This window comes from Carcharodon carcharias, chromosome 7 (assembly GCF_017639515.1).
Source record: "Carcharodon carcharias isolate sCarCar2 chromosome 7, sCarCar2.pri, whole genome shotgun sequence".
NCBI lineage: Eukaryota > Metazoa > Chordata > Chondrichthyes > Lamniformes > Lamnidae > Carcharodon > Carcharodon carcharias.
The window spans coordinates 120622934-120644187 of record NC_054473.1 but is presented as its reverse complement, the minus strand read 5'-3'; the positions used below and the strand labels follow the sequence as shown (position 1 = coordinate 120644187).

The following is a 21254-nucleotide window of genomic DNA, read 5'->3' as shown; positions in this document are numbered from 1 at the left end:
ATGCAAAACTTTTGGACAAAAACAGAAATACCTGGAAAAACTCAGCAGGTCTGGCAGCATCAGCAGAGAAGAACAAAGTTGATGTTTCGAGTCCTCGTGACCCTTCAACAGAATTAAGTAAAAATAGGAGAGGGGTGAAATATAAGCTGGTTTAAGGTTGGGGGGGAGGGTGGGGTGGGGGGAGAGAAGTGGGGGTGGTGTGATTGTAGGGTCAAGCAAGCAGTGATAGGAGCAGATAATCAAAAGATGTCACAGACAAAAGAACAAAGAGGTGTTGAAGATGGTGATATTATCTAAAAGAATGTGCTAATTAAGAATAGATGGCAGGACATGCAAGGTACAGCTCTAGTGGGGGGTGGGGTGAAATAAGACTAAAAGGGCATAAAATGTATAGATTTAAAAATAATGGAAATAGGTGAGAAAAGAAAAATCTATACAAATTATTGGAAAAAACAAAAGGAAGGGGGAAGAAATAGAAAATGGGTGGGGATGGAGGAGGGAGTTCAAGATCTAAAGTTGTTGAATTCAATATTCAGTCCAGAAGGCTGTAAAGTGCCTAGTCAGAAGATGAGGTACTGTTCCTCCAGTTTGCGTTGAGCTTCACTGGAACAATGCAGCAAGCCAAGGACAGACATGTGGGCAAGAGAGCAGGGTGAAGTGTTAAAATGGCAAGAGACAGGGAGGTTTGGGTCATTCTTCCACCTTAAACCAGCTTATATTTCACCCCTCTCCTATTTTTACTTAGTTCTGTTGAAGGGTCATGAGGACGCGAAACGTCAACTTTGTTCTTCACCGACGCTGCCAGACCTGCTGAGTTTTTCCAGGTATTTCTGTTTTTGTTTTTGATTTCCAGCATCCACAGTTTTTTGTTTTTATTTTTTGTTATTGCAAAACTTTTGGGGCCTGAGTACATTTTATGACTCTTAAAGTCCATAGATGAAGTGCAAGCGTTCCAATTGTCCTAGGCCTTTGAGTCTTGTTTACATTACCATTCCCCTCCCTGTCCCATGCCCCACATAACTGCTGTTGGTGGTCATCCAGTGGTATGATTCGGCAGTATTTCCTTTCTCCATGAAGAAATAGAAAAGGAATACTGGAAGGGGCTAGTGCCCCTATAGAGTCCCTATTGTACTTGTAAGCTCAGCACCCCATTCTCCATTTAGTTCATTTTTTGCTGTGGAATCCTGGGATGATCCCTTGCCTTCCATCAGTGGAGGGGAACAATTAGCTTTGTGTTTGCATTGATGGGATGGTGGGAAGAAGAGACTCCCATAAAGTACAGGGTCATTATTAGGATACAAAATTAACAGTACAATATTGTGCTTTAATTGAGTAAGCTCCTTGCCCCACTCTTAGAACCTACAAGGGTTGGTATTACACAGCACGAGCACCCCCAACCAGGCCTGTAGTGTGCTCCTCAAAATGAAAGGACGTTTGTAATTTGATTGGTACTTTGGCAAGAAACTGATTAATTGGCCTTTCTCTGGGATCGCATAGTGAATGTGAAACTTCCATAAATGCAGATAGAGATGAGCAAATATACCTGCCTTGATCAATTACACTGCAGACTGAACAAAGAGACATCCCTGTTTGCACTGATTGTGAACGATTGAAGTGATTCAAGGTCAGAACTGCCCCACCGCACTCCCCCTCCCAAATATTTAGGACCTTCCCCCTCCTCGCAACCCCCCCCCCCCCCCCCCCCCCCCCCCCCCCACCACCCCCACCCCTCCCACCCATATTTAGGACATTGCTGTTATCATAAGTTCCAGACAAGTTGACACACATTTGGGCGAAAGAGTTGCCTTCCCTATCAGTCAACTTGTTCACAAGGGATAATGCTGAGTCTGGTTACTGACCATAACAAATGTAGTATACTTTGCAAATCCTTTTGATCCCATAACTTGATATAATACGGAGAAAATAATTAAACTTGCTATCCGACTATTAAAGATGAGAGATTAGAATCAGTTAACCCAGATTCTAGAATTTTGGTTGTGTTTATTGAGGGGTCTCCCCTCTTTGTCTTAGACAAAGTATAAAAATACATTTATTTTGAAAAATGTATATTTACAAAAATGGGACTGACTAGGACAGCTTAAAGTGCCTTAATATTTATATTGGTTAGGCCCTAGCACAGGTCAACATTAATCAGCCTGTCACATTAGTGAGGGTAGGAGATGAGAAAGAAAAATCAAGAAAGAAAAACTTAGATTTATGTAGTTTTGTTTTTCATGATCGCCGATATTTCAAAGTGCTTTGCAACCAATTAAATACTTTTGAAGTGTAGCCCCAGTTGTAACATAAGAAATGTGACATCCAATTTGAGCACAGCAAATTCCAACAAACAGCATTGTGATAATGACCAGATCATCTATCTTAATGTTGATTGGAGGATAAATAATGGCCAGGATGGTTGGATTTTCTGCCAATGTGGTGCATGCGCAATTGTAATGTTTCACTCCATGACATCATTGCGAGTGACAGAGATCAGCATTCATAAAACGCAGAATTTTAAACACTTGAATGCGATTCTAGTTTTTGGGCTCAAATTGTTTAGTTTGAAAATCTACACACAAGTTTTTTTAAAGACGGGTTTTGCTGGCACTGTGTCTCTGGCCAATTACGGCATTGGTTTTCTGGTGTGCATGTGCAGATGGGTATCGGTGCCAATCTTGCATTGACAGGAGACACAATGGGCCGGGGCACTGGGAATAACTCCCCTACTCTTCAGAATAGTACCATGGGATCTTTTATGTCCACCCAAGCAGATAGATGGGGCTTCAGTTTTATATCTCATCTGAAAGCACCTCCAATAGTGTAGCACTCTGTTAGTACTCTACAGGAGTGTCAGCCTTGATTTATGTGCTGAAGCCCTGGATTAGAATTTGAACATTAATCTTGTAATTCAGAGGTGAGAGTGCTACCAAGTGAGCCACAGCTGACATCGATTAGATAACAATATAGTGTCAACTCTTTAAAAAAAAATGTGCATAAAATTTGCATGTTACTCTACAGAGATTTGTTACTCATTGTGATCAAACATGTGGGACTAGTCAACTGACATCTCATGAAATTTTCCATCAGACTTATTAAAAGATTGATGCCGGTTGAGGGTGGAGATAAAAATGACCTAAATAATAGACTGAAAGGAAGTGAATACGATGGGTTGAATTGATGATCTTTCTATATTCCTACCAACCTATCCTCTTCCCTTATTTCATAAAAGGAGAATGTTGGCATCTGACTAAAAATTCTCTGATGTCTTCAATCAAATATGCACAATAAACGTGAAAGATAAATTTAAGTGTTAAATTGGAAAGAATGTCAGAATATTTAACCAAAACTAACCCTGTTTGGAAGTTTTGGTTTAAGAATGTAATTTATATTGTTGGTCTTGTAGGGTATTGTCATTGCACAACAAAGACACCAAGGGGTCTATGTCATTGGTGCTTTAATTCTTCTTTCTTTTTGACTTCTTAAATCTAATACTGGTTCCCTGATCTGCACCATTTACTTTCTGTTTTGGAATAGATGATTTAAGATTTTGAGAGTCCACCAGAGTTTACAAAATAAGAGTTATCATATATGATTAAGATTGTAAGCTAGTTTATGTTAAATATTTGGGCTCACTTTTTCCAAGAAATTTTTAAGGGCAGTGCTATTAACAATTATACTGTCATTAAAATGGTAGTTTCATTCAGACTAAGTTTGGAACATGGAATGAATTAAATGGCAACAAGCGAAATCAGTGGTCATTATAAAGAAAGAGGAGCTTGCAAAGAATGTAAGAAAAAGGAGTTCAATATTTCAATTACATCACCCCTTACTTCTCTAAACTCCAGGAGTATGGGCTGAGACTAATCATTTCTCCCCATAGGACAATCCCCTCATCCCAGGAATCAGTCTAGCGAAGCTCTGCAGTCCCTCCAGGGCAGTATATCCATCCTTAGGTAAGAAGAGCAAAAACTGCACAGTAATCCAGGTGTGACCTCACCAAAAGAATACCTTAAAGTGAATAATATGGAAATAGAGCAAGCTGATTAAATTTTGTTTGCTTGGATAATTAAGGAATGGAGAAGTTAAATGGAGGGTAACAATTACCCGTGAGGTGTTTAATTGGAACATGAGATTAAATTAGATTATTGGATACATCAACCTGCTTTGACATTGTCAACAATGGATGAAAATCATTTAATAATCATTACTGGAAAAGATTGGATTTAAAAATGTACCAAATTTTGAAATATTTCTCTATACTTTTAAGAATGTGACTGTTTCTGTGAAACTGTAAAATGAAACTGGTGATGAGTTGTCATGAATACTTTAATCACAGAAAATGATTCATCTTCAAGGATGAAGAACATTCTGGAAGAATTTGTGCTTTGAAAGACTCTGTTAAAGGGTTAATGCAAGACTGATTGCTATTCCTGGAAAAAACATCCATTGCAAGAAAAGGTAACTAAGCAGTTTTAAAGAAGCTGGAAACCTCTTGACCCTGGTGGACTGTGTACAAAAGGTGTCACATGGTGGTTTATGACCCTGAAAAAAACTATGCCTGGAAAAACTGTGTTTAAAAGCTGGTTTTGGTTTTGCTTTGAGAAGAGGAAGGACTAAATGCTCATGAAAGGAAGACAGCAGTCTTTTTGAAGTCCAGAGCCAGTCCACAGCCGAAAGTGAACATAAGCTGTTCCTAAGTTGCTACGTGCTGGAATAGAGCACCTGCAAGTGTTCCTTGAGTCCATCTAAAAAAACAGTGCAAGAGTCATCGACTGTTTCATAGATCAGCACTGAGAGACCAACCATATAACCCAGATGCCATTTCAAGGACTTCACCTTCTTTCCTTTTCCCTTGAACCATTGATTTTTTACCTTTGGCAGAGTTCCTCTATTTTTATTTTATTGTTTTTGGGGTGTGTGTGTGTGTGACTTAGGGCACCTTGGAAGAGTAATTATATACATACTGTATGCAATTTGAATATTTGCAACTAGGGATGGGCAACAAATGCTGGCCTTGCCAGCAGCACTCTCATCCCATGATAAGAATAACTTAAAAAGAATACAGGAGTACATAAGTGCTTAATCACATATAAGTTCTGTAGAACACTGGTAAACACTGTAGAAGTCAGGATCCAAGTTGGAATAGAGTTGTACTGATAATGCTGGTTGACTTCAGTACACGAAAAACAGCCACACATTGTGAGTAAGCCAAGACAGTGAATATCATCAGGCTATTCAGCAGTGCAGGCACCATAGTGAAGCTTGATTCTATCTATACACATCCAACCTCCACACTCTGCCAGTCCAATAGAGAACAATCAAGAATGAGAACTTCAGTTGATTATTTTTCCACTGCAAACAGCATCCTATGGCCAGGGCATAGTGGTTAATGTTTGCACATCTGCTATCACCTTAGCTGAGATCAGTGAGCTTCCTACACACCAAAAATCAAATTGGGATCTTCCTGGTCTGTACGGCTCTGTTCTGCTGTGAGTTGTGCACTGTGGAAGGATGGGAGTGGTAGTTGGGGGAGACAGGGCTTGAGTATTTAATCGTTTGAGTGTATCATGTAGTTTCCTCGACTGGTTCCGCATTTCATGGAATTAATTTTGGATCGCTCCAGCAAGGATCTAGCCCAGATACCAGGAACCCATGAATGCTGTAAATTTCTCTGGCTTGCTAAAATTGAGACTTGTCGTGGGCTTGTGAAAACTAGCATGGTTTTATTTTTACGATTTGTACTTCTAATCAATGCTAATTAACAAAGTTTCAAGAAGTTCTCCCAGAAACCTAATACAAATAAAATGATGTAAGCTTAGAAGTGCAGGACAAGGCAAGAATGCTAAATGAATACTTTGTATTGGTGTTTGCTAGGGAAAGGGATGCTGACAAAATATTGGTGAATACAGAGATGGTAGAGGTAATGGATGGGGTGAGGTTGATAAGCAAGATCCATGGGAAAGGTTGGTTATGTTCAGAGTGGATAAGTTGCCTGATACAAAAAGCTTGCATTCCAGGTTGCTGAAGGAATGGGGTTGTTAAATTTTCTGGTGACACAAAGATAGATAGGAAAGTATGTTGTGAAGAGGACATAAGGAACCTACAAAGGGATATAGATAGGCTAAGTGAGTGGGCAAAGATCTGGCAAACAGAGTATAGTGTGGGAAAATGTGAAATTGTCCAAGTTGGCAGGGAGAACAAAAAGAAGCATATTATCTAAATGGTGAGGGATTACAGAGCCTGGGATGCAGAGGGATCTGAGTGTCCTAGTGCATTAATTGCAAAAGATTAGCAAGCAATTAGGAAAGCTAATAGAATATTATGGTTTCTTGTGAGGCGAATTGAATACAAAAGTAGGGAGGTTATGCTTCAGTTATACAGGGTATTGTTGAGACCACATCTGGAGTATTGTGTACAGTATTGGTCTCCTTATTTAAGGAAGTAAGTAAATGTGTTGGAGGCAGTTCAGAGAAGGTCTACTAGACTAATAGCTGGATTGGGTTCCATTGGAGTTTAGAAGAGTAAGAGGTGACTTGATTGAAACATATAAGATCCTGAGGAGTCTTGACAGTATGGAAGTGGAAAGGATGTTTCCTCTTGTGGGACTATCTAGAACTAGGGTTCACTATCTAAAAATAAGGCATCACCCATTTAAGAGCGAGATGAGGAGAATTTTTTTCTCTGAGGGTTGTGAGTCTTTGAAACTCTTTTCCTCAAAAGGTGGTGGAAGCAGAGTCCATGAATATATAGGCCACAGCTAGAGTATTGCATCCGGTTCTGATCATCATTTTAGGAAGGATGTGAAAATGCTTGAGAGGGTGGAAAGGACATTTACCAGAATGGTTCTAGATTAGGTTGGAGAAGCTGGGGTTGTTCTCCTTGGAGCAAAGGAGATTGAGGGGAGATCTTATAGAGGTGTACAAGACTATGACAGGTTTAGATAAGGTAGACAAAGAAAATTGTTCGAATGAGCTGATGGTAAATGGACTCAGGGGGCATAGATTTAAAGATTTTGGGCAAAAGATACAAGAAGGATGTGAGGAAGGACTTCTATTACACAGCCAGTGGTAATGACCTGGAACTTGCTGCCTACTCAACTCAACTCTCACTCAACTTTTAAAATGTTAACTAGAAAACAGGAAAGTAGCCAGGCCAACACTGGAGGAGAAGGAAATCTGTCTAAAGATTGGTCTTTGGCTTTACCCCCTTCCAGGCGCTGGCACCCTGAACTGACCTGCCACGTGAGTGCTCATCTCCAGGTAGTTGACTTGCTCATGCTGCGTAGGGAATCTTCCAAACAGACCTTTAACAGGGCTTTTCGTGAGAATAATTGTCTCCATGCCTCCTGGGGAAGGGCAGCTTTCCTGGGCCCTGAACCCACCTCCCCACAAATGGCCAGCGCCAGGAACAGCGTCCCAAGGCTGACCAAGAGGTCAGCGCCAGTATTTTCAGTACCCACGACACCGCCCCCCAGCTCTGTTCCCAACTTCGAGATGGCCGGAAAATTCAGCCCTGTGACTCTTAACTATATATCTGAGTGAAACCACTGATGATGTTAAGGAACCGGCAACTCCGTTTCCCAGTGGATTCACACAAGTTCGCCTTATTGGGTTTGATCTCACAGTTTAACTTTTAAACTTGATGTGTTTAATGCAGGTGCAGGCACATCGGTGGACTGTTGCCATGAGTGACTTTAAATAATAAAAAAAGGATTGAGACATTTATAAAACATTTGAAGTATAAATTTGCATGGAAGTTACTGAGGGAACCTTCTCCCTTTTGTCTACTCTCAGTGCTTGAGTTTCTTTATAGAGGCGGATGTGGACTTTCGCTTGATCCGCCACCGGAATGGACGCTTCATCGACCCTTTGCGAGCACACTTTAGATTAGGGTCATGGAGAAGGGTCCACATCAGCCAAATTTCAGGCACCTTAAGGCTATGGACCACCATCAGCTCCTTGTAGAAGCATGGGTCAAACGTTTGCATGTGAGGAGCTGCAGAGGGTCGGACGATGCCGAACGTTCTGAATCCTTCATGAGTTACGGGTTCGAGGCCGATCCGCAGCAAGCACATTCCCAAAAAGACATCGTCGATGGGAAAGAGGTCCACCTCTTTGCTGGCATGGTACAGTCTCTTTGCTGTGTGTCCAGACATGAGGAATCCTCCACCTCCTGCATAGACAGGGTAAACCCCTGGGCCATACATCATCTCAGGGATGAAATATTTACTCTTGTTGGACCTGATGGGGAGGGCTTGGTAAATAATATGTCCAACAAATAGATCGTCCTTGGGATCCGCGTCTGCTAAGAAATCAGCAATATTCTCCACGTTTACAAAGACATCGTCATCCCCTTTGAACACAAACTCTGCGGCAGGACAGAACTGGTCAACCCATTTCAGAAAATGGATCTCCTTAAGTGTCAGGTTGAAGAAGGTGTCTTGGAAATCCCACAGCAGGATGTCCTGGTAGATTTGGCTCTCGTGTTCCAACAGGCGGCTCCACGAAGCCAAAGCACTTTGGTTGGCCGGGATTCCCAGAAGAAAGAGTCTGCGGACCTGCAAGTTGTGGACACGACCTTCTCGGGCCCAAGTCTTTCGAGCCACTTCACGCCTTTCAAACTCCTCCACCCTGGACTTGATGGAGATCAACAGCAGTTGTTCCCCGCTGGGCTTGTGGCACTTGTTCTTCTGGTTAATGATCTGATTGAATTCCCGACAGTCTTTCTGCCAGAGGTATTGCCGGTAGTTCCAAGGTAAAAGATTTGAAGTTGGAGGCGTTTTTACCTGGCCCTGGGCATTCTGCAGCTGTTGCCCAAGTTGACAGTTGTGCTCTGACTGTATTGCGCTGCTGGTGAAGTCCAGCTGAGTTTCTGCCTCTGTGCTTTCCACAATAATGTTTCTCTCAGTTCCTGATTCCTTTTGGTACTTGTGTTTGTTCAGCCGTGGGCTTACAGAGTACATTTGGACATAAAGCAAAACACACAATGCTGTTAGCAAGAGGAACGTGCAGATGAGATCTCCCTTCCGCCGCAGTCTCATGGTCTCAGGGGAGCAGAGACAGTCTTGGATGGTTTTGCAAGATGGAGATCAGTGGACGCTCTGAGTAATTTTATGCAATTTTTAAAGCACACAGCTGGACTGGTTTGTACTGACTTGGGAGTTCACAGATTGGTTGATTTCATACACAGTTGAAATTCACTGGAAAGCTCTGGGTGATTTATACAGGACTGGATGTGATAGTCTGGTTCTGGGTGATTTTATGCGCAGTTGGAGTTCAAAGTCTGGCCTGGATAAATTTATAAAGGGCTGAAGTTCACAGTCTGGTTCTGGGTAATTTCAAACACGTTTGAAATTCACTGGAAGGTTCTGGCTGATTAAATACACAGTTTGGAGTTCACAGTCTGTCTGGCCTGGGTAATTTAATAAAGGGCTGAAATTCATAGGCTGGCTTTGGGTGGATTTCTTTCATATGGTCACATCTGTAGAACAGAGAAACACATAGTTAAAGGAAGCAGCTGTCCAGCCTGCCACGTGGAACCTTCACTGCCGGATATAGAGGCAGCCCTGGAAAATAGGTCTGACAAGTAAGAACGGTTTTAGAGAACAAAAATAGACTTTAATAACGCCCCCCCCCCTCCCCCAAACACACACACACACACACCTTAGTATTTTGCTTTATCAGTTCTCTGTTACTCAACTGTATTTTAGAAATGGTGCAACACCTAAATCTAGATTAATAGGTACTTAGATATAACTGGTAATACAGACACTTACAGCAGACACACATGTATGTGTAGATTTAGCTAATACTGTACTTAGAAACATTCAGCTATTCTGTAAAATGCAACATTAAAAAGTTACTGTTCCAATCATATGATCTAATTACAGGCACATACCAACCATTACTGTGTACTTCCATCACATCAAAAATCACACAAACAATCAAATTAGCTCCACTGGTGCATTAAATTTGAAATAATGCAGTCTGGAGCATGTTGCAAGGCAGTAAGAAATCTCAGTCTTGGTTTTGACACAGTCAGAACTGCTTGAGCTTTGTCCTTGCTCTTTCTAGAATCACCTGTACCATTCCATGCCTCAGAACCAGGGGTTAGGGTGGCTGCTGTTCCACTCCTTATCTCACTAGATATTCTTTATTTTGACACCAGATTTGCAATGTTGGCCATTTTTCAGTGGCAGTTTAATGAGTTAGAAAAAGACTAATGTGTGCTCACTTCCTTTCAAGCTCTTTGGATTTAGCACCACACACTCCTAGTCCAGTGAGTTTGCATTGAAGATACATGTAGAGACACATTTTTAACCATTTATGAGGTGGTCTGACCTTCTCCCGCTATTGCCATACCTGCCCAGCCTTGTAATATATGTCAGACTTGAAAAATATCAGAGTCAACTGAGGTGGCACTTCTTTGGCCTCACCATGAATTTCTGCTGCCTGAGATCATGGTTTCATGGAGAGAAAGAGAGACCAACCATATTTGTGTAACCAATAAGCCACTTGTTTTTAAGGTTATCTATTTGTATCATAACTGTCACAGGTCTAATGTATTGTATTCCTATAACTTTCCATCCCACACTTAATAGTCAGTACACACATACCTCTCTTTATCTCACACCTCATTCCCCAATACACATACACCCTTCATCCCATACCTCATACCCAATACACGCACACCTTCCATCCCATACCTATTACCCAATACACACATCCTCCATCCCATACCTCATACCCAATACACACACACCCTCCATCCCATACCTATTACCCAATACACACACACCCTCCATCCCATACCTCATACCCAATACACACACTCTCTCCATCCATACCTATTACCCAATACACACACACCGTCCATCCCATACCTCATACCCAATACACACACACCCTCCATCCCATACCTATTACCCCATACACACACACCATCTATCCATATCTTATACCCAATACACACACACCCTCCATCCCATACCTATTACCCCAATACACGCACACCCTCTATCCCATACCTATTATCCAATACACACACACCCTCCATCCCATACCTATTACTCAATACACACACACCATCCATCCATACCTTATACCCAATACACACACACCCTCCCATCCCATACCTATTACCCCAATATACACACAGCCTCTATCCCATACCTCATACCCAATACACACACACGCCCATCCCATACCTATTACCCAATACACACACACCCTCCATCCCATACCTATTACCCAATACACACACACACCCTGTCCCATACCTAATCCCCAATATACAATACACACACGCCTGTATCCCACTCTTAATAACGAGACTCATGCCATCCTATTCATTCCGGCATCAATAGTTGATATCAGTAATATCATATGACCTTCTTAATAACTGGCGGTGCTGCCACATCCTGTTGTGCAGTCTGCAAGAACTAAAAACACGCTGGAGCAAGGCACCGGGAAGGGATATACCTTGATTCGTACATGTCCCCATTATAAAATTGTATCTGTTATAAAGTCGACAGTGCGCGGAAAGATGCTGCATTTTCCCCGTTAGAAGGAGGCCAGTGTAAACTCTGAACTTTGCCTTTTACCAGTTTCGTGATCTCCTTCACTCCTATAACAGGCAGAGGGGGGAGCGCTGCTAACTCAAACTACTACCGCCGGCCGCAATCTGAACATAACATCTGGAAAGAGAAAAAAGCAGCCACTCGGCCCGGTTTGAGGGGGATCCCTCGTTCCCGCAGAAAAGCTTGTTAAGCAAGTTTAGGGAGGCTGCTCGGATACAACAGAGACATCGGGGCCCCTCCCCCAGCCTGCAATCCAACTTGTTTCTCCTTTTATAAGGGAATTTGGAAGGAGCTGAAGGCAGTCCGCAGACTGTCAGCACCTCTCTGAAGCACACAGCTCACTTTACCTGAGAACCGTCAGTGCTGGGCATTAAACAGCGAGTCGCCCGAGTGACTGAACAACGAGGTTATGAAGCTGGCTGCAGAGGGCACCTTCCATAGGGGAGAAACTCGCCAGGAATCTGTGGGAGCCAAGGAAAGCACATCTGGATTGCATTAATGAGACTAGGAGCTGCCTGCACTCGGAGCCCGGCCATCAGAAACAGGGGGAGGGTTGGGGAATCTGCAGTTCAAAACAGCGCTGCAGGTCAGAGAGAGACAGGCAGCACCGAATCGGTTCACCATTTAATTCTGATGCTTACGAATGGAGCCGAACATTCTCTCTCTTCAGTCCAGGCGTTGATTTCCTCCCCTTGCTAACTCAAGCTGCATTCCTCACCTCGTTAAAGAGCGTTCAATGGTGGAGACTGTCAAGAATGCAACGTGTGACTAGAATACTATCAGAGTCCAGAGCTTGCCAGTACCAAACTACAATCATCAACTGCTTTAAAAGTGTTATTTTAGGTTTAGTGGTAATACTCTCGCCTTTGAATTGGAAGGTTAGAGGTTCAAATCCTGCTCCAGAGACATCATAGAATTGTTAGCCTCAACACATAATCTAGGCAGGAGTGTTACTCTTACTCTTAGGTAAGATGTTAAATTGAGGTGCCACCAGCCCACTTAGGTGGGTGTACAAGGTATTTTGGAGTATTTTGCAGGGTAGGAAGGTCTCTTAGTTCCCTGGCTAATATCCACCCCTCCACCAACATCTGTAACACAGATTATCTGGTCATTACCACGGCATGGCATATTTCCTACATTACAGCAGTGGCTTCAAGAGTATTGTAATTGGCAGTGTCCTGAGGCTGTGAAGTCGCTATATAAATGCAACCTTTCTTTCTCTTAAAGGGTCGCTGTGGGGAACAAAAGCAACATCACATTTTCTGTGATGACATTTGTTACGATCCCCATAGAGACCATTAATGTCAAGAGAAGTTTGAACATCCAGTAATTAAGCATGCCACAAGATTTCATGTTTTCAAACAAAAATAAACTTTACTGTATTAATAAAAAAGTTAAACAAGACAAACACAACTAGTTTTGTGATTACTTAAGTTTTATACCCTGTTTTACTCATTAGTTCCCATATGTATTATGAGATCTTGAGGGTTCATTCGCTTCTTCTGAGACCAACCCAAAGGTATGTCCTCTGGACTTCACTCTGATTTCTCCTCAGCATTCCAGCCCCTCTTCCGAGGTACAAGATTTCATGGGGATCCTCCCATTAGCTTTTGGCTAAGTGACTTCCAACATTTTTCTAAGACATTATGAGTGTGGACTCCTCAGCTTAAAGTAGGGCTTCACTGCCTGCTCCAAGCTGACTGCTTGTTCTCACCATGAGGATTACTGTAGAGTTCTTCCTTTAGCTCCAAGCTATGCAGATCTTCCATCCTCTTTTTCCCTTACAAACTCTGTCTCTAAATTGAGCATGAGCTCCTATGCCTCTCATTTCACGTGCTGAACAATAAAGTTAGTATTGTCTCTGCTTAAGGTGCAGGCCTGGCTAACATTTATTGCTTTTGCTAGTAGGATGGGAATACAGTATAGTATTGGTGAGGATGGAGTGTTTGGTGACAGTGTTGGTGAATGTTCAATATTAGTTAGCAGTACTGCTAAGTCTGGCATATTTTATGGCAATGTTGGTGATAGAGTAGCACTTGGTGTCACAGGTCTTGATGGTGCACCCCATAGTCATCTATGGGGTGATGACTATGTTGAAGCAAGTATTAGTTATACTGCAATGTTTGGTGGCAGTTTGTAGGAGCACAGTGCTTGACAATATTGGTGAGAGCATGGTGCTTAACTACATTGTTAATGATAGTGTGCTGGTCACTGACAATATTAGTAAGAGTGCAGTGCTCAACAGCCATCAGAATTATGAACTAACAGGAATGGGATGAGACACCACCTTAATGATTTACAAGTTAGTAAACAGCAAATGTTCTGAGGTGTTAGAGATAAACTTACTTCGTGACATGGACTGGGTGCTTGAAATGGCAAAATGTTCTATTGCCACATTCTATTGCATCTGGGTGTTAACCATCTTGTCAAACATGTGTTTCAATCCCTGTAGAGCTCAATAACTTTTTTTTAAAAATAAATTTCCATGACTCCAACAGCAAAAAAAACGATGGACAAGACCTCATTTTTTAAAAGGTTTACTGTAACAATCAAACAAAAATCTACACAGTTCAAACATTAACAGGCTAATGATGCTTCTAATCAGAAGGAAATTTCACTTTAAATAGTTGATATAACAAAATATGACTCATGTAGTCACAAGCACTCATGTCACTTCCCACACAAATGTGGCACCACATGCAATTTACAATTCGGCCTCTGGTATGTAGGATCTCTCACTTCCCACTCAATAGATTTGGCACTTGAGTCATTTTCAAGGCAACCATATTCCATTCAAGATTCAGTATGTGGTTAACCCCGATCAGGTGCACGTCTATGAATCCTCTCACACTCGGGTCATGGCAGTCCTGAATTCTTTTTCTGCCGACCAACCAACATACCCAGTTCATGGTCTGGTCCTCTGATACAAACACTCGGCTCACTTGCATGTTGCTTCACCAAGAAAGCCTGGGGTTGTATTTTCTTCTTACTGCCAAACAGAAAGTTGATCTATTCATAGGGAGCTTTGCTTGCTTTCCCTCCAATTAATTATGTATTCTGAACTGCAAGTTTTGAGACCAGCTGTAATTCAATCTCCAATTAGCTTTCTATTTACCCTTTGTTTTTAGCTTTCATCTCCATAACAACCTCAGGTCACATGGGCATTTCTTGGAACTAAATGTTTGCTAGGAAGTCCAATTACACCCTTTTCAGAATACCCCATAGTTTCACTTTGGAATTAAAGGTACATTTCACAAAAAAAAAAAGGTTTTTCCCCAAAGCACAAGGGTCATCACATATAAGACAATTGAGTTTGCATCCAAGATGATGAATTCCCATTGAAGTTTTGGGTAACAGAAAACTCCCCTTAATTCAAAACAAACAAAATTGGACATGTAGTTGGATTTCTATTGCCAAAGGTTTCAAAGAGAAATCAAAGTCATATTGATAATTGATCAGTATGCTCCAAGATTTTTCTTATGATCACGTTACAATTATGTAGGAATTTTAAGATGAGTGAAACTTGCATCTTTATCTTTCAATCAAAATGAACATGAATGTTAATGCTGTAAACATTTCAAGTGGAGAAATGAGTGTTACAAACGGTGAAAAGAGATAAATTGGAGCACCTTTAGCAAACGCCATCTGGGAACACAGATTTAATAAATCCTTTAACAAAATGTTTGTTGATCTTAATTCAGTGACACAAATAACGTGCTTTATTTTCTAGAGGCCAACCAGATTGTCTTTGCAAAATTGTGCTTTGTTCAATGTTATTCACTCCTTATGTGTATTAAAGGGCACTAGCTTGAAAAATAATGCAATTACATCAATTATGTTCCAGTGCAATGTGTAACTTGTGTGTAACACTGTCACGTCAAAAATGAAGCATATTTCTCATATCCTGTTTTTCCCATCCTGACAAAAAAGTTGGCCGCGCACTTTCTCATGAATGTAGCACCACATTCAGTTAGAGTGCTCATTCACTATGATTAGTTAGATGAAAATGAAATGATCAAAATGAACATTGGGCTTAATATCATGTAACTATATTTTCAGCCAGAGCTCATTTTTTCGTATATTCATTCATGGGATATGGGCATCGCTGACTAGGCCAGCATTTATTGCCCATCCCTAATTGCCCTTGAGAAGATGGTGGTGAACCGCCTTCTTGAACCACTGCAGTGCATGTGATGTGGATACACCCTCAGTGCTACAGGGAGGGAGTTCCAGGATTTTGACCCAGCAACAGTGAAGGAATGGGGATATAGTTCCAAGTCAGGCTGGTGTGTGGCTTGGAGGGGAACTTGCAGGTGGCGGTGTTCCCATGCTGCTTTTGTACTTCTAGGTAGTAGAAGTTGTGGGTTTGGAAGGTGATGTTGACAGAGCCTTGGTGAGTAGTTGTAGTGCATCTTGTAGATGGCACACACTGCTGCCACTGTGCATGGTGGTGGAGGGAGTGAATGTTTAAGGTGGTGGCTGGGGTGCCAATCAAGTGGGCTGCTTTGTCCTGGATGGTGTTGAGCTTCTTGAGTTTTGTTGGAACTGCACTCATCCAGGCAAGTGGAGAGTATTCCATCACACTCCTGATCTGTGCCTTGTAGATGGTGGACAGGCTTTGGGGAGTCAGGAGGTGAGTTACTTGCCGCAGAATTCCCAGCCTTTGACCTGCTCTTGTAGTCACAGTATTTATATGGCTGGTCCAGTTCAGTTTGTGGTAAATGGTAACTCTCAATGTTGATAGTGCGAGATTCAGTGATGTTAATGTCATTGAATGTCAAGGGGAAATGGTTACATTCTCTTGTTGGAGATGGACATTGTCTGGCACTTGTGTGGCATTAATGTTACTTGCCACTCATCAGCTCAAGCCTGGATATTATCCAGGCCTTGCTGCATTTGGATATGGACTGCCTCAGTATCTGAGGGGTCACAAATGGTGCTGAACACTGTGAAATCATCAGCAAACATGCCCACTTCTGACCTAATGATGGAGGGAAGGTTTTTGATGAAGCAACTGAAGATGGTTGGGCCTAGGACACGACCCTGAGGAACTCCTGCAGTGATGTTCCGGGATTGAGATGATTGACCTCCAACAATCATAACCATCTTTCTTTGTGCTATTGGAAAATAAATTATAAAGATTTTCCTTTTCCCACCTATTTCCATTATAAAAAAAAAACCCCACTAGAGCTATACCTTGAGTGCCCTACCATCCATTCTTAATTAGCACATTCGTTTAGATAATATCACCAACTTTAACTTTAACACCTATGTGTTCTATTGTACTATTGTCGTTGACATCTTTTGATGATCTGCTTCTATCACTGCTTGTTTGTCCCTACAACCACCCCCCCCCCCCCCCCCCACCTCTCTGTCTCTCTATCTCTCCGCCCCCCACACACACACCTTAAACCAGCTTATATTTCAACTCTTTCTTGGACTGGAACTCAAGTTCTGTCGAAGGGTCATGAGGACTCGAAACGTCAACTCTTTTCTTCTCCGCCGATGCTGCCAGACCTGCTGAGTTTTTCCAGGTAATTCTGTTTTTGTTTTGGATTTCCAGCATCCGCAGTTTTTTTGTTTTTATTAATAAGTAGATTATTGCTGATTAAGTGCTGCTTGATAGCACTGTCGATGACACCTTCCATAATTTTTCTGATGGTTGAGAGTAGACTGATAGGGCGGTAATTGGCCGGGTTGTATTTATCCTGCTTTTTGTGGACAGGGCATAACTGGGCAATTTTCCACATTGGCAGATAGATGCCAATGTTGTAGCAGTACTGGAACAGCTTGGCTATGGACGCGACTAATTCTGAAGCACGAGTCTTCAATACAATCACCAGAATGTTGTCAGGGTCCATAGCCTTTGCAGTGTCCACTGCCTTCAACCACGCGGGCTGAATTGAATTGGCTGAAGACTGGCATCTGTGATGCTGGCGGCCTCAGTAGGAGACTGAGATGGATCATCCACTTGGCACTGCTGGCTGAAGATGGCTGCAAATGCTTTAGCCTTGTCTTTTATATTGGTGTGCTGGGCTCCTCCATCATTGAGGATGGGATTATATATGGAGCCTCCTCCTCCTGTTAGTTGTTTAATTGTCCACCAACATTCACAACTGGATGTGGCAGTACTGCAGCGCTTAGATCTGAATCATTGGCTGTGGGATCGCTTAGCTCTGTCTATTGCACGCTGTTTCTGTTGTTTGCCATGCAAGTAAGTGGTCCTGTGTTATAGCTTCACTGGGTTGACACCTAATTTTTAGGTATGCCTGAAGCGCTTCCTGGTATGCTCTCCTCCACTTTTCATTGAATAGTTGATTGATGATTTAGAGCTTTGGGAATTGGCAAAATTGACTTTGATTTTGGGTTAGTTTTGGTATGGAACAGGTTGGTGAGAGTTTTTATAAGAGGTAAAAGGGTCCTATATAGCTTAAGTGGCTAAAGACTATCACAAATCGCACCAGACTGGTAATGTGCTAATAGCATTGAATTATCATGGGCCAGTTAATTTGCAATACTATTCGCTCTAGGCTAACAATTCATTGGCTTTTTTAAAAACTCTCCATTAGTTTTTAATGATCGATGCAGATAAACCCCTAAATTTTTCTTCCACTTTACAGTCCTAGCTTCTCACCAACTAGAAAAAAACTCTGATCCAACTTTCTTAAGCACAAAGAGGATGACCTCACAATTCCTCATATTGAACTCCATCTCCCATTTTTGACCACTCACTTAACTGATCAATGCTCATCTCCAACTTTATGTTCCAATCTGCATTAGTTATCGTGCTACCTAACTTAGTGTCATGAGAAAACTTGCATATATGGCTTTCTATTATTAACAAATGTAGTGAAAGGCTAAGGTCCCAGTACAGATTCCTGGGGGACACCACCAATCACATCCTGCCAGTGGCTGTCAACTTTTAGATCAGTAGGATTAATGGAGTTGGGAGATGGTGAGGGGGTGTGTGAGGGGAAGGTTAAGGAGGAAGGCGGAGGATGGGGTGAGGGGAGAAAGAAAAGGTTAGAAGCTCAGAGGAACAGACGTAGAGAAAGATCAAAATAGACTGAGAAGGGAGCAACACAGAAGAGTACGGAAGAGGAGATGGGGTTAAAAGGAGATTTGATAGAGGTGTTCACAATCATAAAGGGGTTAGATAGAGTATATAAGGAGAAACTGTTTCCAATGGCTGAAAAAGTTGGATCCCCAGAGGGCAGAGAATGAAGGTGATTGGCAAAAGAACTAGCTGGCAACATGATGAAAATGCTTTTACCAAACAAGTAGTTAGGACTTTGAATGCACTACCTGACTGGATTTTGGATACATATAAAATTGTAGCCTTTAAAAGGGAATTGGATAAAGATTTGAAGGAGAAAAACTCATGGGGAAAAAAATCAGGGTGAGTGGGACTAACGTGCTTGCTCTTCAAAAGGGCCAGTGCAGACTCAATGGGACAAATGGCGTCCTTCTGTGCTGTTTTGATACTACTTTGAGTCCTTGGCAAAGCTCGCCCAGGATCGTTGCACCTGGCATAATCAAAGAAAAAAATGGAGTGGCCTCCTTTGAAAGCAAGCGTGTACCAGAGACAGGGAGAAAATGCAAGGAGAGGAAATTCCCAAGCCAGCAATTTGTCCAAAACTCAATCCTCTGCGATATGCTGTCTAATTGCAGCATAGCCATCCTGGCGCAGATTGACCTTAGCAGTCATCTACATACTCACGGAACCTTACTAAACACCCTGGACAATGAACATAGTCATCTTCAACTTGAAAGATGAACAAAAAAGATCCCACAGTTCTATATCTACTATCTCCACTTGGTCACCTGCCCGCTAATCAATTCCCCATTCAACTTAAATAGAATATACAGCACAGAAAAAGGCAATACAGCCCAACGAGTCTCCTCTCCCTCCCACATCTCAGCCTTTCAGCAGGTCTTTTGCTCATGTCCATGTGCTTTGAAAACATCTAAGCTATATGCCCGGGCCACTTCCTGTAGTAGTGAGTTCCACATTCAAATCAGTCAGAGTAAAGAAATTTCTCCTTATTTCCCTGTTGGATTTATTCGTAACTATCCTGTATTTATCATCCTTAGTTTTGGATTCTCCCACAAGTGGAAACATTCTTTCCACATCTACCTGTCCAACTCATTCATAATAGTAAAGACTTCCGTCAGGTCTCCCTACAGCTTCTCTTTTCTAAAGAAAAAAGATCCAACATGTTCAATCTTCCCCAGAGAGCTGTAATCTCTCAGTTCTGCTCCATCACTGTAAATTCTTTTTTGCACTTTTTTCTGTGTTTCTACGTCCCTCCTATAGTGTAGAGGTCGGAATTGTGAAGAGTACTTTTAAGTGCAGCTTAATTGGGATCCTATACTGAGGTGAGGAGAAATTACTTCACCCAAAGGGTTGTGAATCTTTGGAATTCTCTACCTGCGGGTTTTGGATACCTCATCACTGAATATATTTAAGGCTGGGATAGACAGATTTTTGGTCTTGCAGGGAGAAGGGGAGAGGGTGGGAAAATGGAGTTGAAGCCCAAGATCAGCCATGCTCGTACTGAATGGTAGAACAGGCTTGATGGGCCATGTGGTCTACTCCTGCTCTTATTTCTTGTGTTCAATTCAAGTTTTGTATAACTTCACTAATTTTGAATTCTATACCCTTATAAATTATTCCCAGTGCTTCATTAGCATTTTTACTTGCTTTGTTGACCTGCAATGCTGCTCTTATTGATTTGTTCACCCATAGGAACATGGGACTTAGGAGCAGAAATAGGCTATTCTGCCCTTCAAGCCTGCTTCACCTTTCAATAAGGTCATGGCTGATCTGATCTCAATTCCACTTTGCCGTCTACCCCCGTAATCCCCATGACTCCCTTATCTATCAAAAATCTAACTCTGCCTTGAATAAATTCAATGACCCAGTCTCCACTGCTTTCCACATTCCACATTTTCCACTGAGAATTCCACATACCAACAACCCATTAATGGAAAAAAATTCTCCTCATCCCAATCTTAAATGGTAGACTTCTTGTTCTTAACTGTGTCCCCTGGCTCTAGATTCTCCCACAAGTGGAAACATCCTCATGGTATCTACCCTATCAAATCCCCTCAGGATCTTATTTGTTTCAGTAAGACCATCTCTCATTCTTCTCAATCATATCCCTTGATAATTTTGCTCTTCCACCTTTTTCAGTTTCTTATTTTCTAAGGTGTAGGTGATGTTTCTATTTTTTCTACCAAAGTGCACCACCTCACATTTATCTCCAATAAAGTTAATTTGCCATCTAACTGCCTAGTCTACGTTTAAAAAATATCTTCTTGTGCAATGTTCCATTTTTCCTCAGTGTTAGCTATGATCTTTGTGGAACACCGCCATCTACCTTCCTCCAGTCTGAATAACGACCCATCACCTCTAGGGTGGAATTTTCTGTGCCTGCTGGCAGTAGGCATGATAGGTACTGTGCGTGGACAATGTAGCGCAAGCAGTTTCATGATAGTGGGAAGGCAGGTCACAATCATCCGCTCAGCCCGCCGCCGATGGGCCACGGTTCCCGCCAACGATCGTCAGGGAGCTCAATGTAATACATCAGTATATCATTTAAAGGCTATCCCACCAGGGTCTTGGACCCCGCCGGATTGTCCGTCAGTGCATTGGTGGGAAGGGACGTTTCAC

The 21254-nt window shown here is 42.1% G+C and overlaps 1 protein-coding gene across 2 annotated transcripts; it reads right to left on the bottom strand.

Moving 5' to 3' along the window:
* Positions 1–7707: 7707 nt before the first annotated feature.
* Positions 7708–12298, bottom strand: b3gnt9 (UDP-GlcNAc:betaGal beta-1,3-N-acetylglucosaminyltransferase 9). Of its 2 annotated transcripts, none has more exons than XM_041192709.1 (2): positions 12220–12298; positions 7708–9480 (listed from the first exon to the last, which is right to left on the bottom strand). In XM_041192709.1, exon 2 carries the CDS (start codon positions 9038–9040, stop codon positions 7790–7792), a length of 1251 nt encoding a protein of 416 aa, XP_041048643.1. In that variant the 5' UTR covers positions 9041–9480; positions 12220–12298; the 3' UTR covers positions 7708–7789. The 2 variants fall into 2 exon arrangements, with proteins under 2 accessions (XP_041048643.1, XP_041048642.1); XM_041192708.1 differs by lacking the exon at positions 12220–12298 and adding an exon at positions 11926–12017.
* Positions 12299–21254: the final 8956 nt, after the last annotated feature.

What these genes read in the sequence shown, in the direction of transcription:
- b3gnt9 (XM_041192709.1), bottom strand. Translation starts at nt 9,040, where the DNA reads ATGAGACTGCGGCGGAAGGGAGATCTCATCTGCACGTTCCTCTTGCTA.